The sequence below is a fragment of the Petaurus breviceps genome, unplaced genomic scaffold (genome assembly GCF_028583685.1).
Source record: "Petaurus breviceps papuanus isolate PSGF00001 unplaced genomic scaffold, PetGlider_PUasm1.0 90808, whole genome shotgun sequence".
NCBI lineage: Eukaryota > Metazoa > Chordata > Mammalia > Diprotodontia > Petauridae > Petaurus > Petaurus breviceps.
This window is the reverse complement of record NW_027187349.1, coordinates 17,552,443-17,573,397: the sequence shown is the minus strand read 5'-3', so window position 1 is coordinate 17,573,397 and position 20,955 is coordinate 17,552,443. Positions and strand designations below refer to the sequence as shown.

Genomic DNA, 20,955 nt, shown 5'->3' with positions numbered 1-20,955 from the left:
ATATAAAGAATATATGTAAGGTGTGAGAATACTATAGAAGGGGGAGGGGCTAGGTTATGAAGGGTTCTGCATGCTATAGAATTTTGTATTTGATCCTGGAGGTAATGGAAAGTCACTGGAGTTTACTGAGTAGGAAGATGACATGGTCAGACTTATGCTTTAAGAAAATCACTTTGTTTACTGAATGGACGATGGAATGGAGTAGGGAGAGACAGTAAAACCCACCAGCAGGTTATAGCAATAGTACAGGCATGAGGTGATGATGCCTTACACCAGGGTGATGACGAAGTCAAAGTACAAAAGGGGGAGTATTGGAGAGATAGTGCAAAGGAGAAATTGACAGGCCTTGGTATCCAATTAGATAAGGGAGTGTGAGAGATATTGAGGAGTCAAGGATAATAACTAAGATGCGAGCCTGGTGAACTGGAAGAACAGTAGTGCCCTCAACAGTAATAAGGAAGTTTAGAAGGGAGGAGAGCTTGGAGAAAAATAATTAGTTCAGTTTTGGATATGCTGAGTTTAAGATGTCCATAGGGCATCCAATTTGAGATGTCAAATGGGCAATTGGAGGTATGAGACTGGGGGTTAGGAGAAAGGTTAGAGATGGATAAGATTGAAAAATCATCAGCATAGAGATGATAATTGAATCTAGGGGAACTGATGAGATCACTAAATGAAATTGTACAGATGGAGAAGAGAAGAGGGCCCAGGACAGAGTCTTGTGGGACATTCATCCTTAGCAAGTATGACCTGGATGAAGATCCAACAAAGGAGACTAAAAAGAAGCAGTCATATAGGTAAAATAAAAATGAGGAGAGAATGATGTCCTGGAAACCTAGAGAAAAGAGAGTATCAAGGGGAAGAAGAAGATCTGATGCATTTGTGTTTCCTGAAATGTCAGAGAGACTTTCAGGTTCTGATGATCTCATAGTTTTGATCTGCATTACTGAAAATTTCACAAGATGCCACAATAGCTGACAGGTAAGAAAATAAGCAAGGTAATTTCCACAAAATATGATGAACCCTGTTATATGAGTGTTATAGTTCAAAATATCAATGAATCTCATTGATGTGGGAACTCCCTCAAACTCCTTCAGAGATTGCAATCCATCTATGTTCTTTCACAAATCCTCAACGAAGGCGCTATCCAATGTGCTACAGAGGACTTTTTAATTTTTTAATAATCCTTTACTCTCACATGCCCGGCCCACATCCTTTTCCAAATATACACTTGCTTTATCACAAACCTTAAATCTCTGCATATGAGCAGAGGTATGCTGGAGCCAACTGATTATTAAATTTTCAGCGTGAGCATTTATATACCTCAGAAAGGCAGACACTACAAATCAGGTCTTGATTGATTATGCTGTTGTTTAGACTTAAGAAAGTGATGGATAAAAATGTTAGTAATGTAGATTAAATTTAAAAGAATATTGTATGTATATTTTTTTTCTAGAGAGCTGGTTATAAAATATTTACCAGCAAAACGCTGCACATGGGTCATAAAATATGCTACAGTTAACCATTGTATATCTCTCATTTGCCCTTTGGTTCAAATTTGATTTTTTAAAAAGCATATTTGGTGATCTAAATTACTATTGATTACAGAAATGCAAATTAAAACAACTCTGATGTACCACCTCATCCATCATATCGGTTAATATGAAAAAAATGGAAAAATGATCAATGTTGGAAGAATGTGGGAAAACGGGGACGCTAATGCACTGCTGATGGAGTTGCAAACTGATCTGACCATGCTTGAGAGCAATTTGGAACTATGCCCAAAGGGCTATAAAGCTGTGGGTACCATTTGAGCAATACCACTGCTAGGTCTGTATCACAAAGAGGATTTTTTTTTAAAAAGGGAAAAGAACCTATTTGTACAAAAATATTTATAGCATCTCTTTTTGTGGTGGCTAAGAACAGTACATTGTGGGGATGCCCATCAATTGGGGAATGGCTGAACAAGTTGTGGTATATAATTGCAATGGAATATCATTGTACTATAAGAAATGGCAAGCATGACGATTTCAGAAAAAAGAATGGAAAGACTTACATGAACCGATACAAAATGAAGTAAGCAGAACTAGGAGAACATTGCATATAGTAACAGCAATATTGTACAGTAAAAAACTGTGAATGACTTAGTTCTTAGCAATGTAATGATCCGAGACAATCCCAAAGGACTCATGATGGTAAATGCTATCCACCTCCAGAGAAAAAAAACTGATGTCATCTGAATACAGACCAAAGTATGCTATTTTTTACTTTCTTTCTTTTTCTATTTTTTGATTGAATTTTCTTGCACAAAATGACTAATATGGAAATGTTTTACATGATTGCACATGTATCAGATTGCTTAGTGTCTTGGGGAGGGAGGAAGGAATGGAGGGATAGAGTTGGGAACTCAAAACTTTTTTAAAAAGAATGTTAAAAATTGTTTTCACATGTAATTGGAGAAAATAAAAGATTGTTTAGAAAATATATACATTTAGATTTTTATATATCATAGCCTATTAACCTGAACAGTATATAAAAATGAAAAAATTGTATAAATTATATTGGGGAGTTATTATTTATTTTGTAGAAGGAATCACCATAGAAGTATTTAAATAATAAGCCTCTTAAACACAAAAAATATTTTCTAGAACCCAGCTATTGAATAAAAAGAGGTATATTGATGTTCTTTAAGTATTGAACTATGCCTATATTTGGGGAAAGTATGATACAGTAAATAAAGTACTGGACTTGGAGTCAGGAGAGACCTGGGTTCAAACCCATCTCTGACACTAAATTTTATGACCCTGGTCAAGCCACTGTAATGGGAATGTAAATTTTAAAGATCTTCCCTGCCCCTAGGCTAAAGTGCACCTGGAGCCTGGGGTGGGAGCTTGTTTTTCAGTAGATACTTCTTGATTGGCCAGTGAGTCAATAAGGTTGTTACATTTTCTGAGCCAGGAGAAGGCTATAAAAGCCCTGATGTGTAGCTTTGTTTTGGGGCTCACTTTGAGAAGTGTTCTGTGATTTGATCTGGATTCTGGGAAGCCGTTGTCCAGAGCCACCCGGCTTTGAAAAACCCAGATGTTGAAACCCAGATGTTGATTTGGTATGGATGTAATGGTTGGACAGTTTGGAAAGCTGTCTACTTGATCTGTTTCTGTCTTGATAATTCTGCCTGTATCCTCTGAAGTTTGGGGTGCTGATCTTTTTCCCCTGAACGAGGTAAACAATATATGTTTGACTGATTAAAGTAAGCTTGTTAACCCATTTTGAGTTGCTTTCCTTTATCAAAGCAGATCCAAGAACCTGTGTTGGCAGAAAACCCTGAGGACACTTGGGGTGCTTGCTGCTACAGCCACTTAACTATCTTCTCTGGTCTTCAGTTTCTTCATCTGTAGAATGGGGATAAAAGTACCAATAATACTAAATGAGATAATGTAAGTAAAGTGTTTTTGAAACCTTAAAATGCTACATAAATTTTAGCTGTTATAGAGTTGTTGGGGAAATTATTTGAAGGGTGAATGTTTAGATTAGCTGAACAGTAACGAACCTAGGTCTACACATGGATGTAGGAACTGAACCCCATGTTTACAACTTAACCTAAAATCTAAAACCCAGCAATAGTGGAAAGAGTGTTGGGCCTGGAATCAGGAGGACCTCAAACTTCCAGGAGCACTAAATGCCATTTGACTCCGGGCAAGCCACATTCTTTCTTAGCCTGTTTCCTCATTTGGAAATGGAGATATGAGGCATCTTGGTGTGCTGGAAAGAGAGCTAGCCTTGTACCCACCTGGAATCGAGTCCTATCTCTGACATATATAGGCTAGATGACCCTGGGTAAGTCACTTAACCTCTCAGTGCTCTAGACTATCATCTAAGACTCTAAGTTTCAGAGAAGGTACCAACTTGCTTTGATAGAAGATGTTTCCTTATCAGAGAGTTCTCCATACCAATGAAATCCTTATCCTCATGTTTAAAATAGGAATAATTATACTACCTATTTCACAAAGTTGTGAAGGTCAAATGAGATTATGTGATACATATATGTGTGTGTACATATATATATAAATCTCTATATATGTATATATGTGTATACATACATATATATCATTTTGCATAATTTTTTGACCATCATCATTACATATCACTTCTATAGTATGTCCTGCACAAGAACATCATGATGGAGCAAGTGTCCTACCTTCCTCTAATTAGTTCCCATCAGGAAATATTTGCAGATGACACAAAGTTAACAGGGATAGCCAACATGCTGGAAAATAATCAGGATTTTTAAAAGATCTCATCAAGCTAGAGCATTAGGCCAACTATGATAAGATGAATTCAACAGAGAAAAATGTAAAACTTTACATTTGGGTTCAAAAAATAAATTTCACAGTGTATCTCTGGAGAACATGCCCAGAAAGAGCCAAGACTCTGTACTCCCAGGAGATCATGTGTTCTGCCTTCATCTTCACCTTTAGCTGTGTTGCCTACCAGTGCAAGTCAATACCTTCTCTTAGAGAGTTGCTTGGAGCACTAAAAGGTTAGAGGACTTGTCCAGGGTCACACAGTCAGTATATTTCAGAGATGTGACTTGAACTCAGGTCTTCCTAGCTTTGAGGTCAGGGCATCTAATTAGTATATCTATCTACAGACATACACACATATATTTATATATACACACACACATATATGTATACATATTATATATTGAGAGCAATTTGGAACTATGCCCAAAGGGCTATAAAGCTGTGGGTACCATTTGAGCAATACCACTGCTGGGCCTGTATCACAAAAAGGTTTGAAAAAAAAAGGGGGGGGAAGAACCTATTTGTACAAAAATATTTATAGCATCTCTTTTTGTGGTGGCTAAGAACAGTACATTAAGTATATAATATGTATATATACTCATATATATATATATACATGTTATCGATAGTTTACTTGTCTGGGGCATAGGTTCTCAGGGTTCTAAGAAAGGCAGTTACTGAATCAAGTCTGTCACAAAGTTCTAAGACAACAACTGCTAATTTGCATATGATAAGCTATAGGACATTGGAGCAAATAGAGGACACGGTATTCTTGAGTGATGTATATGAAGAAATGGAAAAGTTTTAGGTTAAGAACTTGGGAAATATGGACATCAGAACTGTTCTATGATTATGAGGCAAATGTAATTTACTTGATTTTTGACAGAAGATGAGAATTTGGTTACTAAGTGGGATCTTTCCTAGAGAAGAACCAGCTGCTAAACCAAAAAACCAAAAGAACATATTTGGGAAGAGAAGAGAGGTGAGAGGTGAAAGAACAGATTTCAGAACAGTGGTAAAGAGATTTTTCTCACTGTCACTTGTTGTCAGTCAGATTGGTTGACTAGAATATACTGTACTGCCACCAGCTGCTGAGAAGAATAATAAGGAATAGAGGAAGAAGGAGAAGGAGAAGAAGAAGAAGAAGAAGAAGAAGAAGAAGAAGAAGAAGAAGAAGAAGAAGAAGAAGAAGAAGAAGAAGAAGAAGAAGAAGATGATGATGATGATGATGATGATGATGATGATGATGGTGATTTTTTACCAACTTTAGGATAGTGGTCTTTTCTTCTTCTTAAAAGAGCATAACAGAACTTTGGCCAGAGGCATCAGCTAAGTCTAAAGCTGAAAGTGATAGATTCTATAGTTACTATATAAGAGTAAGTAACCTTAGGAGTAAGAGAATATACCCTGTTCTCCTATATGATTTTCTGCTGCGAAGAAGATAAACAAAGGGAAGCTTGGAAGCAGAGCATCAGAAAGGCAGGCAGCCCATTGGATTGATTAATCTAAGATGCTATACCCAGTGAGGTGTTAGTTAAACACAATGTGGATCAGTTCTGCTCAGTAGCAAAAGCATCTTTTTAGCACAGAATCTATGCTCATCAAAGAACTTTGACAGTTCCTAAGACAGGGGGAACAAGGGAAGATAAAGGAATCAGTATTCCTTAAGTGCCTACTATGTGCCGGGTACTGTGCTAAGCACTTTACAGATATTATCTCATTTGCTTTCATAGAAAGAAGAGACTAAAGTCCATAGTTCCAGAGTTATGAGTTGTGCTGGTTATTTGTAGGTTATTAATACCACCCCAAAACTCGGATGTATGTAAACTTTTCCCATGGATACTCTGCATGGATAGGATAGTGTGATTGACACTCATGGGTGGAATATTATATAAATACTATATGTTTGCCTTGCATTTTCAGTAAATATTCCAGTTAAGATGATTGATTAGCCAGGTATAGTAATACATACCTATAATCTCAGCTAGCGTGGGAGACTGAGGCTGGGATTCTGAGCCCTCTAGGGCTAAAGTTAATCAGGTATACTCATCAAGTCTGGCATTAATATGGTGATCCCCTGGAAATGGGGCGAAGGGGGCACCAGACTTCCCAAGGAAGGATGGAGAAGCCCAGCTGGAAATAGAACAGGCCAAAACTTCTATGCTGATCAGTAATGGGATCAGAGTTATCAGTGGCTACTGCACATCTTTCAGCATGAATAAAATAGGGAGATCTATCCTAAAAATAATTTTTTAAAAGAATCAATTAAATCTTAGTGGCTAAGTGAATGGGAAATACCCCAGTGGAGGCTCATAAGCCACAGTGTTAGTGGGAATAGCCCACAAAAGGGTTACCCATAGGAACCTGAGAGCCTCGGTATAGATTCTCTGGGGTGGGTAGAAGTAGGGTGATACAACCAGCCCCACTCCAGGGAGAGAGAGAGAGAGAGCTTGGAGATGGTTGGGATCTGTGTCACGTCTGGCAAGCCACTCCAGTATCTTTGCCAAAAAAACCCTAAAATGGGGTCATAGAGAATCTGACACAACTGAAATGACTGAACAGCAAAATATGTCATATCTGGCTACAGAGATATGTGAATGTGGGCAGAGGTTGCATATATACACACATACATAGAGCTATGTAAGACAGATGTCTTCTGAGAGCTAGCGGTATTATCTTGTAGTTGAAAAATCTTAAATAACAAACATATCCTTATATACATCATGGACTAGGTCACAGTCACAGACCAGAGGTCGTAGGGAGAGTTGAAGCAATCACAAACAAACTTATTGGAAAGACTCCCCAAAGCAAGGAGAGGGGAATTCCATTTGCAACAATGAACTGAATTAGGATGGGTAAGCATAGTCACTAAGATTGGAGGCCAGAGGGTTCCAGGAGCCCTCATTCTGGTCTTGTCACCCCAAAAGTCTTCCAAGCCCTCAGGTGTTTCTGGTCTCAACGCTTGCCCCAGCCATGACTCCTAGGATTCCCATAGGCATCCCCAACTCTGTCCTGAATGTGTTTCTCTTCTGTCTGGGTAAATGAAGTTGCTACCCTCTGTCTGGAAAGGCTGAGTTATTTCCAAGTCTTCCCACCTTACACCTTTGCATGCCCATCTGTCACTGCATCTACTCCCTGCCCCAAGGATGGTATGAGGCAGAGAAGGAGAAATGGGAAAGGTGGGAAGGATATAGGATGGCACCTTGTCTGACACTATAGAGGCCCTACCTAACTGGAGAAGGGGTAAGAATAAAGGGAGATTTAAAGTGTTAGAACCCCCAAGGTCGTGGCCAACAAGAATTTAAACAAAGAAAAGAGACAGTGATAATAGTATATAACACTGATGTTTGCTAAAAGGAAGAGCTGCCTGACTGGGAAAGGTACATGCCATGAGGAACAGAAAGAGAAAAAGGGCTTCTCCCCAGGAGATGTCCCCAGGCAGAAGATCCATCTGCTCAGAAAGCCTGGCTTGGAAGCAAGGGGGATGAGTAGAGTAACCCCTAAAGGACCTAGCTGTCTCCAGAGATCTGTATGGCTGCAAAAGTCCCCAAGAAGTTAAGACAAGGGCATCTTCCTAAGAGATCTTTAGGTAAAAATGTCCTCACTCCTATATGCATGCATACATATCCCCTAGTTTATAGATGGAAGGTGAGGACACTAGAAAGAGTTGCTCAAAAGGGCTCCACGGGACCGAGGACTTGGGTTTTATTGTCCCTCCTCATCTGAGAGCTGTGTGTCTCTATCACTGTCCCTGCTGCTGCCTCTACTTCACCACCACCACCACCCCCTTAACATTCCAGATAGGGGAGAAGGGAGGCCATTTCACACAAAGCAGTCTGTGTAGGGAAGTATGCACCCTCCCTCCCAAACCAGGGCACACAATGCTCCTTCTCCACCCTAAGTTCTGCCCCCCTTCTCTTTTCCCTCCCCACCACCCCCCAATTGCACATGCCATACTGCAATTGGCCACTGACTCAGGCCAGCCCCCCAACCCAGGCTGGATCCCCAGGGGATTTTAAGCGGGTTCCAGGAGACCTTTCTCAGTTTCTTGTTCTTCCCAGGACTTTCCCAGGGCCTCAGGCATCCTGGCCCCAACCCCAAGCCCAGGCCCAGCCATGGCTCCTGGGGATTCCCCAGCCATACCCATTCCTGTCCTGACTGTGCTGCTCTTCTCCTTTCTGGGTAAGTGGAGATGCGCCCCCACCCCATTCCTCCCTCTGCATACACACATTCAAAGACACAGTCAAACACATTCTTGTATCTTATACCATTATCTCCCAGCCTTCCCACCTTAAGCCCTCATATCCTTATTTCCCTGTTGCTCATACCACCCCATCTCCAAGAGAAGAACATGGTGTAAGACACAGGGGGGAAGAAGAGGTGAGGGCGGACAGTCATACTCTGGAGGGAGAGAGTAGGTGTATGTGGATGTTTGTAGAGAGCTCATTGGGCTGTGCTGAAACTCAGATGGGGAAAAAGAGGCTGCTGTCAGAGCCATAGCTGAGAGTCTGCCAAGACAGATGTCAGGGAGGGTGTGGGAGGGAGGAGATCAGGATACTTGGCTCCCAACCCCCCCCCCCCCCCAGCACACTCCAACAAATATCCTGATAGCTGACCACATGAGAAAAGGTCAGGTGTGATCTAAGGGAGGGATCTTAGAACTAATTAATCATCAAGTTTCTTCTGAGGAACATCTCCTGTCTTGGCCTGAGTGTTGGGAGGGTTGGGTGGGAGGGATAGGGTGCTAAACTGTTCTTATAGAGTCGTCTTCCTTTCTGTTGCCTTCTGACACTCTTCTCTTCCACTCCCCAACTTGGCCTGTCATGCAGTGGGTGGGTAAGGAAGGGAAGGACTATCTGCAGGATTCTTGGAGGCCCAGAACCTGGAGAAGGGGGTGGGGAATGGGGAGAAATTAATAAAGTGTAGTGGGGTAAGTCAGAACTTCAGTCTCTGAAGAGCCTCTGAAGCCTTGAACTCCAGCTGTCCTGGGTAGGTTGTACTGAGCCTGATATCCTGGAACATGGTGCAACACCTTAAGAGAAAGCTGACGGTGGGGAGTAGCGGAGATGGGGAAGGTGAGGAGATGATCATGGCCATGATAGCCTGTTTATTTGGAGCTCCAAGATTTATCAAGTGCTTTGTCATAACCCTCTTGTTGAGTGAGCCAAGAGGGCCAAGGGTCTATATGGATGAAAGTGAAATAGAATTGGGACCTGAGGAAGAGCTTCCCCACTGTGGGGGAAGAGGCTGGCTGTAATATTCCTATATGCTGAGGTGGAGGCCTTAGGTATGGGGATTAGGGGGAGTGTCACAGACCATGCCAGACCCCTCACTGGGGCCAGACAATAGAGCACTGTCTGCTTGGTTAATCCCTCACCCCACCTCCACCCCACACCACCATTCAGCACAGGGAACAAAGGGGCCTTCAGCCGCCATCACCCCCTTGGGTGCTGCCCACACACAGTGTTCCTGTCAGCACTTCCCTTGTGCCCACCCTGGCTGGAGGCACAGGGCCAGAGTGGGCTTTAAGGGAGGGGGAAAGCAAATGCAGAGTATCAAAAGAGACTTCAAGTCAGAACGCCTCGATTTGTTTTTTTGCTTCAATATCCACAAAGGCAGATGGCAGTATCTCAGGAGAGTTAGATGGGGAGCAGGGGGTATGTTTTCCTCTTGGTCCTGATTAAACATCCCTCAGGCTGGAAGTCCCTGCTCAGCTGGATGGTGGACTAAGTGACAGACAGGAGGGAATGGTCCCATTCCATCTTTTTCACCCAAGATGCCAAGGTTCCAAGGCAGGCAAAAGAGAGACTAAGTTGATTCAAACCCTGGACTCTAGCTACCCAATACATCAAAAGCTAATTCCCTGGACAGAAGGGGAGCTTGGCATAGTGTCTCCTATCCTAGATACCTCCCTTCCCCTAAAAGATCCAAGGCCAGAAATATTGTCCTCCTGGGAAAGGCAGAGAAATTGTAGAAATTTTTCTATTCCCCCAGTTGGGTACAAGCACTAGGGTAGATGAATATTAGAAAGTTTGTGTCCTACAAAGTCCATGTCCAGGGAACATGACTCCGACCTTCACTGAGTATAAGTTCCCATTCTGTGGTCATTTCTTTAGCTTTTCTCTCCCATTTAGTTAGACTCGATAAAAATGGAGTGAGCAAGGAAAAAGGCACAGATGACCCTAGACAGAGAGGTAGAAAGTGGACATGATCCAGCCTTTACCTCTTGAAAAGGATTGATTATTCACTTGTGTTGATTTCTTTTGACCCACAGTATATATATAAAAAAAAAAACACAGGCAGATACGTAGCTTATGCAGATCTATCCAGTTGAGATCTCAGAGATTTAGGACTTTCGGGACAGATAATTTATATTTCCTCCTTTCCTATTTCCTCTGGCCTGACTCTTTCCACCCTCGTGCGTCCCCCTGGGTCACCAATTTCCCATGTCTCATATTAACTGCTCCTTGTCTTGACCATGGATGTGGGGTAGGTCTCTGCCAGCTCTGACCTGGGCGGGGTCATGTGTTTTCAGTGTTGTCCCCGGCCCAGGCTATTGTGGTTTACACGGATAGGGAGGTCCATGGCGAAGTAGGCTCCAAGGTGACGCTGCACTGTTCCTTCTGGTCCAGCGAGTGGATCTCGGATGACATCTCCTTCACCTGGCGCTACCAGCCTGAGGGAGGCCGGGATGCCATCTCGGTGAGGGCAAATAAAAAATGGAGGAGTGGGAGGCTTATAAGGCTCAGAGGAGAGGGATCCAATGGCAGGAAAAAAACAGAATTTGGGTTGATGTGAAGTAGTTAAGGGGCCCCAACCCTAATTTTATTGGGACAGAGATATTATAGGAGCAGTGGGTGGTAGATGGAAGTTCATCCCCTGGATGCCATTGTGACTAAGTGCCCATGCTCCTGGCATCATTCCCTGTTCCCACTCTCCTTCCATCCCACTCTACACCAGCACTGTCCCTATGCCAGATTAGGTCATTGATGAGAAGAGATAATCTTGGCAATGCTCCTCCCAGGCACCAGAACCCCAGACCTACTTCTATCTGAATTCTATACCATAGATTTTCCACTTCGCCAAAGGCCAACCCTACATCGATGAAGTGGGTGCCTTCAAGGAGAGGATCCAGTGGGTTGGGGACCCTCGGTGGAAGGATGGCTCTATTGTCATCCACAACCTAGACTACAGTGACAATGGCACCTTCACCTGTGATGTAAAAAACCCACCTGACATTGTTGGCAAGACTTCTCAGGTCACACTTTATGTCTTTGACAAAGGTATGGGGGATGAGGATGGGGAGGGAATGGAGGAAGAAGGAGAAAGATGGGATTCAATGAAACAAAGGAATTTTCACTATACTATGTACAAGGCATTATATGTTAGGCAGTGGGAATATAAAGACAAAGGACCAAAGCACAATCCCAATCCTCAAGGCTCTACTAGGGACATACAACAAATATACAAATAAGTATAATATGAGTGAATTGAGGGAGAGGAGGAAAGGGTCAAAGAAGGCTTTGGAGAGGAGTTGGCTCTTGAGGTGACCCCTGAAAGAAGCCAAGGAGGTAAGAGGAAGTATGAGGAAGCAGCTGGCTGGCAGCATCCGTGAGGAGGTTTCCAGGCATGGCAGATGCTTTGTCTTAGTTCATGAAGGAAGAAGATAAGAGCATTACATTCAGGAACACTTCATGTGGCAGGTTGACTAGAACATAGTTTTCTGAGGTGACTGATATGAAAGAAAGCTGGAAAGGTAGATAGATTCAGCTTTAACTGCCAGTCTGAGAAGCTTTTACTTTGTACTGGAGGCAATGGGGAGCCACCAAAAGTTTTTGAACAAGAGAGTAATAGGTGCATTAGGAAAGTTTATTTTTGGCAGCTCTGTGGAGGACATGTTAGAGAGAGAAAAGACTGGAATCTGGGGAATCAAATAGGATGATGGTCCAGAGGACAGGAGGGAGGGGGGGCTAGGAGATGAGTAGTACTTCATATAGGCTTGAGAGAAGAAGAATCCCAGAGATTCATAAAAAGAAAAAGCCAAGCAGAGCCTAACTACAAAGGTACAATGGAAACACAGTGTGTTCTGCTAGTCTGTGCTGTAAGGGGAAGGCTCTTGGTCTTTTCACACTGCAAAAATAAGACTTAATATGACCCACCCTCAACTGTGGGGGGAAGTGCAGCATCTTTCTCAGTACCTATGGGAGGGACCTCTCAGGATGTAAGGGGCAGCAGGCAGAAGATCTCTACCCCTCCCAACCTTTCCTCTCTCTTCCCTTGGCACTCAGTGCCTACCAGGTATGGGGTGGTACTCGGTGCTGTGATTGGGGGTGTCCTGGGGCTGGTGCTGCTGCTGGTGCTGCTCTTCTATTTGATTCGATACTGTTGGCTGAGAAGGCAAGCTGCTCTGCAGAGAAGGCTCAGGTAAACCGGAGGCCAGTCAGGGAGGGCCACCACAGTGGGGCAGAGCTGTGTATGGGGTGAGAGGTGGGCATGGGGAAGGGTTTGTTAAAGGAAGCTGAGAAAGGAAAATTCAGCAGCTCTGGTGCTCCTGTCTCTAGTGGGGGCCTCCCCTACAGCAGTCACAATGCTAGCCCCCTCCTCCACTTCATTGCAGTGCCATGGAGAAAGGAAAACTGCACAAATCTGCCAAGGATTCGTCTAAACGAGGCCGGCAGGTCAGTGGGACCTCCCGGGATCCAGGGGAGAAGGGAATATCAGGGAGGGGATGATGGGCATGGGACCCTAGGGAGAGAAAGAAGATGGGGGAGGTGTAAGAAAGGAATGGAGCAGGTGTGGGGTGGGCAGAAGTGATTTCGGTGCAATATGCCCTGTTGCAGACACCTGTTCTGTATGCCATGCTGGACCACAGCCGCAGCACCAAAGCAGCTAGTGAAAAGAAGTCCAAGGGGCTTGGGGAGTCTCGCAAAGACAAGAAATAGCGGTTAGCCGGCCGGGCAGGGGGCCGGGGGCCTGGGGCAGAGCCCTCCAAAGGCTCCCAAGTAGTGGTCATTGAGATGGAGCTCCGAGGGGATGAGCCGGGCGCTGAGCTCCGGCCTGCGGTAAAGTCCCCCAGTAGAACCAGCCTCAAGAACGCCCTCAAGACCATGATGGGCCTGGACTCGGACAAGTGACCACCCCCTTAGGCCCTGCCAGAACATGGGGGCCTAGGTTCCCCCCACCCCTGCCCAGTGCCCCCCCATCTCTGCCTAGTCTCTCTCTCTCCTCTCTTGCCCCACTCCCACCCCACTCCAAGGTGTAAGTTTCATTCCAAACCATAGTCCCCAGGTACCTCACTCTCCCCCTCCAGCTCTGGCTCTCAGGGAGGCCAGCAGTGCCTGCTCCTCCCCACTACCTAGAACCCTAATAATGGCTGTGTGTTTGGTGCTGAGAAGAGAGGGGCCCCCATTCCCACTCAGCCAGCCCCTCTCCCTCTACCCTCTTTTCCAAAACACATCACCCAACTCCCTTCTTTAGTCCCCCATTCCCTATCCCCAGCTAACACCCTGGATCAAGTTTTCCTAGGGGGTTGATTTAGGGTTTTTTAAAAAATAATCTATTTGCTATTTTTTATCTGTATCTAGCCTACCCCTTCCGCTCTCCTGTAGTGAGTGCCCTGTCTTCCCCCCTACACCATGACTGAGAACAAATGACGTCATGAAGCTTCTGTTGTTCAGTGTTATACCCTCCCCGCTCTATCCTCAGTCCACACAGGGATAGCCAGGCCAATCAGTGGGCTGGCCCAAGCCAGGTCCTCTATTCCCAGGGTAGGTGCCCCTCCCTCTTACCCTTGGAGTAAGGATCTGGGGCTGGACTTCTGTATGGAGAAGGCATGTGAGGAAGTTGGGAAGCAAGGTGGGGGCAGGGAGGGTGCGTGAGCCAAGCCACGGCCTTGGGGAATGACTTTTAAAAAACTAAACCCAGAAGCAAAAATGGAAAGAGAAAAGAACAGAGAGCTAGGATGTGCTCCCAGCCACAGGGAAATGAATGCCTAGAGTTTTTCTACATTCTGTATATTTCCTCTAAGACTCCCCAAATGTGTTAAATGTTTAATAAACACTGACATTTACAGAAGTTGTAGGGTCTGCCTCTTATTCCCCCAGCCTCTCGGGCCTCCCGGCAACAACTCCCAGTCTCCACCCCATTCCTAGTCTCTGAATCTCCTACACCCAATCCCAAAAGATAGATAAACCCAGAAACCTTCTCCCTTGCCCCAAAGGCCTGACCACACAGTTGCTCACCATCTAGTTAAGGCTACTGGGTTTCAGGCTTGAAAGTAGTAAAGATATCAGATATATATCAATCTCATTCCCTTTATAATACATAGTCATCACACCAATGCAACAACCTGTTATTAAAGACTCTTTTATAAGGTCCACTGTCTCTTTAAGGTCATTTTCATATGGAACAGTTTAATGATGAAAAGGACAAAAAAAGTAACAGTTTATCCTACAAATTTAAAACACTGAGCAGGATGCATTACCTAGCATCAGACAACAGGGGGCTTTCTTCCCTTCCTGAGCGAATCAAACTGACCTTGCATCCCAGATAATTTATAATCCCATTTTAAGACAACACAACAGCACAAATCTCCCCCCAAATCTTAACGTCATAAGTGAACACCCCCGCCTATAATTAATCTTAAAAACAAAACACAACAAAAACCCACCTCCTGTCCCCTGCTAACATTGACAATTCCCTTTTCTAGGGAATTTCTAGAGAAATTTCCAAGCCAGTTACCTCCTCATTTTAAAATCAATTAGAACAGCGAGTCCCAACGCTGGCCTTGCAACATTTTAAAGTACCTTCGTTTATTATGAGGGTTCTCACAAAACTCTGTTATAACAAATTTCTTTGAATTACCTTAAAACTAAGATTGCTCTATATTCTACACTGCACTTTTGAGAATGAAAGTGACAGTACAACTGGACAACTCCAGAGAAGTGGATAGTGTTTAGACAATTAACTCTCCTCATTACCAAAAGCATGGAAATGGACCTCTTTGGCTTGGTCCAGGGGGATAGCCTGGAAGAATTTAGCATCTCAGAACAGCCTCCTCCCCATAGCTAATAAAACTCCAAAGTTTCTCATCCCATTCTCTCTCTTTCATCATGTCTGGATTTGTGGCTTCAAACCTGGTGGAAGCCACATGTCACTGTCATAATTCCAATAAATGGTGTGCTATAAGTCAGTTCCTGTTACACAAGGAGTTGTGTGAAGGCTGTGTGTATCCCAGTTTTTTAGTATTCTCTCGTTCTATTGCAATAAGTGTATCTCTTCCTAATTTTTAATTAATCAAGTGTTAAATGTTTAATAAGCAAGGATCTATGCTGGGTTTCAAATCAGTAAGACCTAAGTTTAAATAAATGTCCCTGTCATTTATTAGGCTAATATCATTCATTAGTACCTATCTAATTAGGGTTGTTGTGAGGATAAAGTGAGATAATACAATAAAATGCTTTGTAAATCTTAAAATAGTACTTGGCCTAAAGCAGGTGTTTAATAAATGCTTGTTAATTGAATGAAGGGAGTTAGGTGGTTCAGTGGATAGAATGCCAGGAATGAAGTTGGGAATACTCATCTTTATGAGTTCAAATGCAGTTTCAGACACTTACTGTGTGACCCTGGGCAAGTCATTTAACCTTATTTGCCTCAGTTTCCTCATCTGTAAAATGAGCTGGAGAAGAAATAGCAAACCACTGCAGTGTCTTTGCTAAGAAAACACCAAATGGGGTCACCAAGAGTCAGACTACTGAAAAAAAAAACGACTCAACAACAACAAATTAATGAAAGAAAGCCATTTAAAAGAAACAACCAAGAGATAATCACTCAATAAATAATGATCCCTGGTTCAGATTTCCTGCAAAGATCATTTCAACTGATGTGTGTCAGAATAGTAGATAAAGGGATGCCATTATAATTAAGAGGCCTTCAGGGACCTCAGGTATAGGCTCACAACACCTAAAGAAGACATTCATAACATACAAACAAAAGATTTACAGGTTGCAAAAAGGATTTTTCTGTCTAATCAGACTATTAGAATAGCATTAGCAAAATGGAAATAATACTTGCACCCCCATTATAACTCATCCTCTCCTACAGGGAGAATGTCCCCATTTGGACATCTGATGACGACCTTCATTTCAGCCTGACAAAACCTCACCCAAGTTTCCTCTATTTCTTTTTTCTTCCAACTCCTAGGAATGGCTACCTGTGCCATGTGTCTTCTTTTCCTCACTTCCCACTCACTTCTCAATCCTATAGGATCTGACTTCTGATTTCTCCACTGCTCTCTTATCAATGATATCCTAACTGCTAAACCCAATGGCCTTTGCTTAGTTCTTATTCTTTCTGGCCTCTCTGTAGTTCTAGACACTGTCAATCACCTTCTCTACATACTTTCCTCCCTTACTTTTCTCAGACCCCTCTCTCTCATATTCCCTTTTTTAGGTTATCATCCTTCTGTTACCTACTATGTATGGATATTTACCCTATCCTGGGATTTCCTCTTTCTCTATGACCTCTCTCCTGAGTGATCCTGTTAGCTCTCATAGATTCAATTGTCACTTCTATGTAGATGACTCCCAAATCTATATAGCCAACCATAACTTTCCTGAACTCTGTATGTCCCCATATATGTCTGTTGGACAGCTCTACCTGGAAGTCCCATAGGCATCTCAAACTCAACATGTTCAAAACTTCTATTTTCCCCAAAACCTATCCCTCCCCCTCCACACTTCCCACAGTCTATCAAGGTCCCCCTGTCCTTCTGACAAACCTGATGTTTAACTATGGGGTTATTTTCAACTCTTTTCTTAATCTTTCCCCAATCTAATCAATTTCCAAGTCTTATGAGTTGTACCTCCACATTTTTCCAATCCACCCTCCTTCTTTCCACTCACAAAGTCACTGCTTGAGTATAATTCCTCAGCACCTCTCATGACATAATTGTAATTTCCCCTTAATTGGACTGCCTGTTTCCAGTCTATCCCTTCTTCACACAATTGCCAAATCAATAGTCCTCAAACACAGACCTGATCATGCAAATCCCTGATCAGAAATCTCTGGTGGTTCTTTATTGCCTCAAGGGCAAGATACAAAATCCTCAGTCTGATATTTATGACCTCCACAGCCTGGCTTCTATCGACCATTCTCATATTGTTTCATGTGACTTTCTTCTACATTCTTCACATTCCAGGCAGACTTGCCTACTGGCTGTTCCCTTTACATAACATTCTATCTTTCATTTCCTACCTTCATTTCTTTGCATTGGTGGTCTTCAATACCTGGAATACACTCCCTCCTCACTTCTACCCCACTTTCCCCAAGTTCCTAACTTCTTTCATAATTAAACGCAGGGTGCCAACTCCTACAAGAAATCTTTCCTGATCCTTACAGTTTTTAGTACAGTCTTCCACTCATTAAATAAAGGTCAAGTGTACCCATCTCAGCTAGGTGGCATAGTGGATAGAGTACTGGGATCAATAACTGACCTGGAATCAGGAAGACTCATATTGACAAGTTCAAATCCAGCCTCAGACATTTATTAGCTGTGTGACCCTGGGCAAATCACTTAATCCTCTTTGCCTCAGTTTCCTCATCTGTAAAATGAACTGGAGAAGGAAAGGACCAACCGCCTCAGTATCTTTGCCAAGAAAACCCCAAAAGGGGACAAAACTGAAACATCTCAGATCTCATTTTCCCTTACTGAACCCTTAATTCTGTTTCCTTCAGAAACACTTCATTGTCTCTAACAACTTGGAGTGTGGAAAGGTATTCCTTTACTTAAAACAGGCCATAGTCACTTGCCTGGGGCAAAAATATGACCATGACACACTTGCTGCAAGTCATTGCACAATTTTCCCCACTCCAGGCTAGTTAGATTTTCCAGTTTTGCTTTGTTGAACTACTTGTATGTCAACTGAAAGTATGCTTTAATTTAATTTAAATTTAAAATTCTTACTGCCAATTATCCCTTGACAGCCCCACCACCACTTCTCTCCTTTAAGTCTCAACAATTCCCCTGTCACACACTCCCTTCTCTTCTACTCTCCACCAATCTCAGACCTGTTTCACCAAATTGTCCAGGCCACTAATCATTCTGCCAGTTTTGTTTAACCCTCCAATTGTTCTACTTACCTTTTCCTACTTACCTTGCCTCTTCTGGCCAACTACCTTCTCCTTTTCCTTTTGTTCAGTCTCCTTTTCAATTCATTACTTTGTTATCTTCTTCGATCTCCCTTAATCCTCAGTAATCCTTCTTGATCCTGTTAAAGGGAACTTTACCTTTTTTTTTCTCCCATAGATCTAGAAATAACATCTGGAACTGGAAATTGTTCTCCTTCTAACATTCTTGAATTTCTTACAAATTTCTCCTCCCAAATTCAATCTCTGACTTGTTTTTACTAGCTCAAACCCCTCCAAACACCTATATCAATCAATCAAGATACATTTATTAAGCACAGACTATGTGTCAAGCACCGTGCTAAATGTTAGGGATACAAAAAAAGGCAAAAACAGTTCCTGCCCTCAAGGAGCTTCCCTGCCAACAGAGGACACAACATGCAGATAAATAGGCATATACAAAACAGAAACTACATGCATAATTGCCTTCTTATAGTGCTCAAGACTTTCTTGTCCTTATCCTCCCACAGAAATATGGAATTGGTATTGTTTATAATAACAACTAGGGCACTGAGTTTGGATAAAGAGATTCATCTTCGAGAGTTCAAATCCAGCCTCACACCCTTACTAGCTGTGTGATCCTGGGCAAATCACTTTGCCTCAGTTTCTCATCAATAAAATTAACTGAAGATGGAAATGGCAAACCATACTACAGTATAGAAGGAAGTCCTGTGAAACAGTATGAGAATGGTTGATAGAAGCCAGGCTGTGGAGGTTATAAATATCAGACTGAGGATTTTGTATCTTGTCCTAGAGCCAATAAGGAACCACCAGAGATTTCTGATCAGGGATTTGCATGATTAGTTCTGTGTTTGAGGACTATTGATTTGGCAATTGTGTAAGAAGGGATAGACTTGAAACAGAAACAGAAAACCCCAAATGGGGTCGAGGAGAGTCAGACACAACTAAAAAAATGACAACAACAATGGTGATATAATTTCCAAATTCAATAGCCTTTTTTTTCCCTAGTCCTTATCCTTCTTGCCTACTGAAATTTTTTTCAGATATTCTCTCCTCCATTGCTTGGTTTCAAAGATATTTAACTGTTCCTCATTCTTCTCTAATTGTCCCTTCTTGGTCTCTGGTATTCAATTGCTATTCAATGTCTTCCCAGTCTCTTAATGTGGGTATTCCCCCAAAATTTCTCCACTGTTCTCTTCTTCCTCCACACTGTTTCCCTTGCTAATTTCATTCACTCCTATGACTTCTGCATAGATGAATTCCAAATCTGATGACCCTAATAAGTTCCAGACCTGTATCTCCAGTTGCCTCTAATAAATGCTTCAAACTCAACATATCCTAAAGTTAAATTTATTACCTTTTGACCCAAATCTTCACTTTCTTTGAGGACAGTGGCACTGCCATTCATTTTATCTCTTCTTTTCTTTTTTTTCTTTTTGTTTTTTTGGGGGAGGGGCAGTTGGGGTTAAGTGACTTGCCCAAGGACACACAGCTAGTTTGTTTGTGTGTGTGTGTATGTTAAGTGTCTGAGGTCAGCTTTGAACTCAGGTCCTCCTGATAACAGGGCCGGTGCTCGATTCACTTTGACACCTAGCCACCCTATCTCTTATTTTCAGCACCTTGGGGTGTTGTGGTAGAAAGAATGAAAGCTTTGGAGCTAGAGGACCCAAGCTTCTACATTAGCTCTGTTACCAGTATGACTTTGTGTGAGCTCCTCACCCACTCTGGGCCTCCGTCTCTTCCTATGTGAAATAAGAGCTTCAAACTAGGCCTCAAAGGTCTTTTCCAACCCTAAGATTATGATAATTTTATTTTTCCTTTTGTTTTTTTCTCTTCTCATCCAGTATGTTACTAAGCCCCACAGAATCTTGCTCAAATCCATCTCCTACTTTCTATTTATTTCCACTATCACTAAAGTAGAGCAGGCCCTCACTGCAGGCCCAATAATTACCTGGCCTATCATTTCAGTAGCCTCCTCTCACAGCCAAGGGGGTTATCAAGGGAGTTTCCTTGATAAATTCAATCTCATGAGCTTTATAAGCCTTATAGGCAGGGAACGATTACAAGACAGTTTGGAAGACTGGGATCTTATTAATGTAAGGAGAGGATAAAAGACAGCTTTCTACTGATTTCCAGTGATTGGGGCTGCCCCCAAGCTGATTTATTTGACTGGTACCCTAGAAGGACAGATTCTTTTTAGAGACTATTTTGTGCTGGCCTAGATAAGAGAGCTGGCCAGCCTCTCTGAGCTCTTTCAAAATTTTTACCTTTTACATGTAATTAGGAAAAAAGATACATTATAAAAAAAAAAACATGTTTTACCTTACCTCCAGATGTCAGTGCAGTGAATAAAGAGTTTTTTCCAGAAGTGATGCTGAAACAGACATTATCATGAACTATTTTCTGTGAACAATTAATGGGTGTAAACAATCACCACAACAAAAACTAAAAACATCTAGAAATGTCCTCAGCCAGAAAACAATTGATTTCTGAGCCAAGCAGA

The 20,955-nt window shown here is 42.6% G+C and overlaps 1 protein-coding gene across 1 annotated transcript; it reads left to right on the top strand.

Moving 5' to 3' along the window:
- The first annotated feature begins 8,278 nt into the window (after positions 1-8,278).
- MPZ (myelin protein zero) lies at positions 8,279-14,381 on the top strand. Its single transcript, XM_069070573.1, is given in 6 exon segments — positions 8,279-8,489; positions 10,843-11,009; positions 11,377-11,590; positions 12,596-12,731; positions 12,925-12,985; positions 13,148-14,381. Coding segments are annotated over 6 exon segments (939 nt in total). The 5' UTR covers positions 8,279-8,422; the 3' UTR covers positions 13,442-14,381.
- The last annotated feature ends 6,574 nt before the right edge of the window (positions 14,382-20,955 follow it).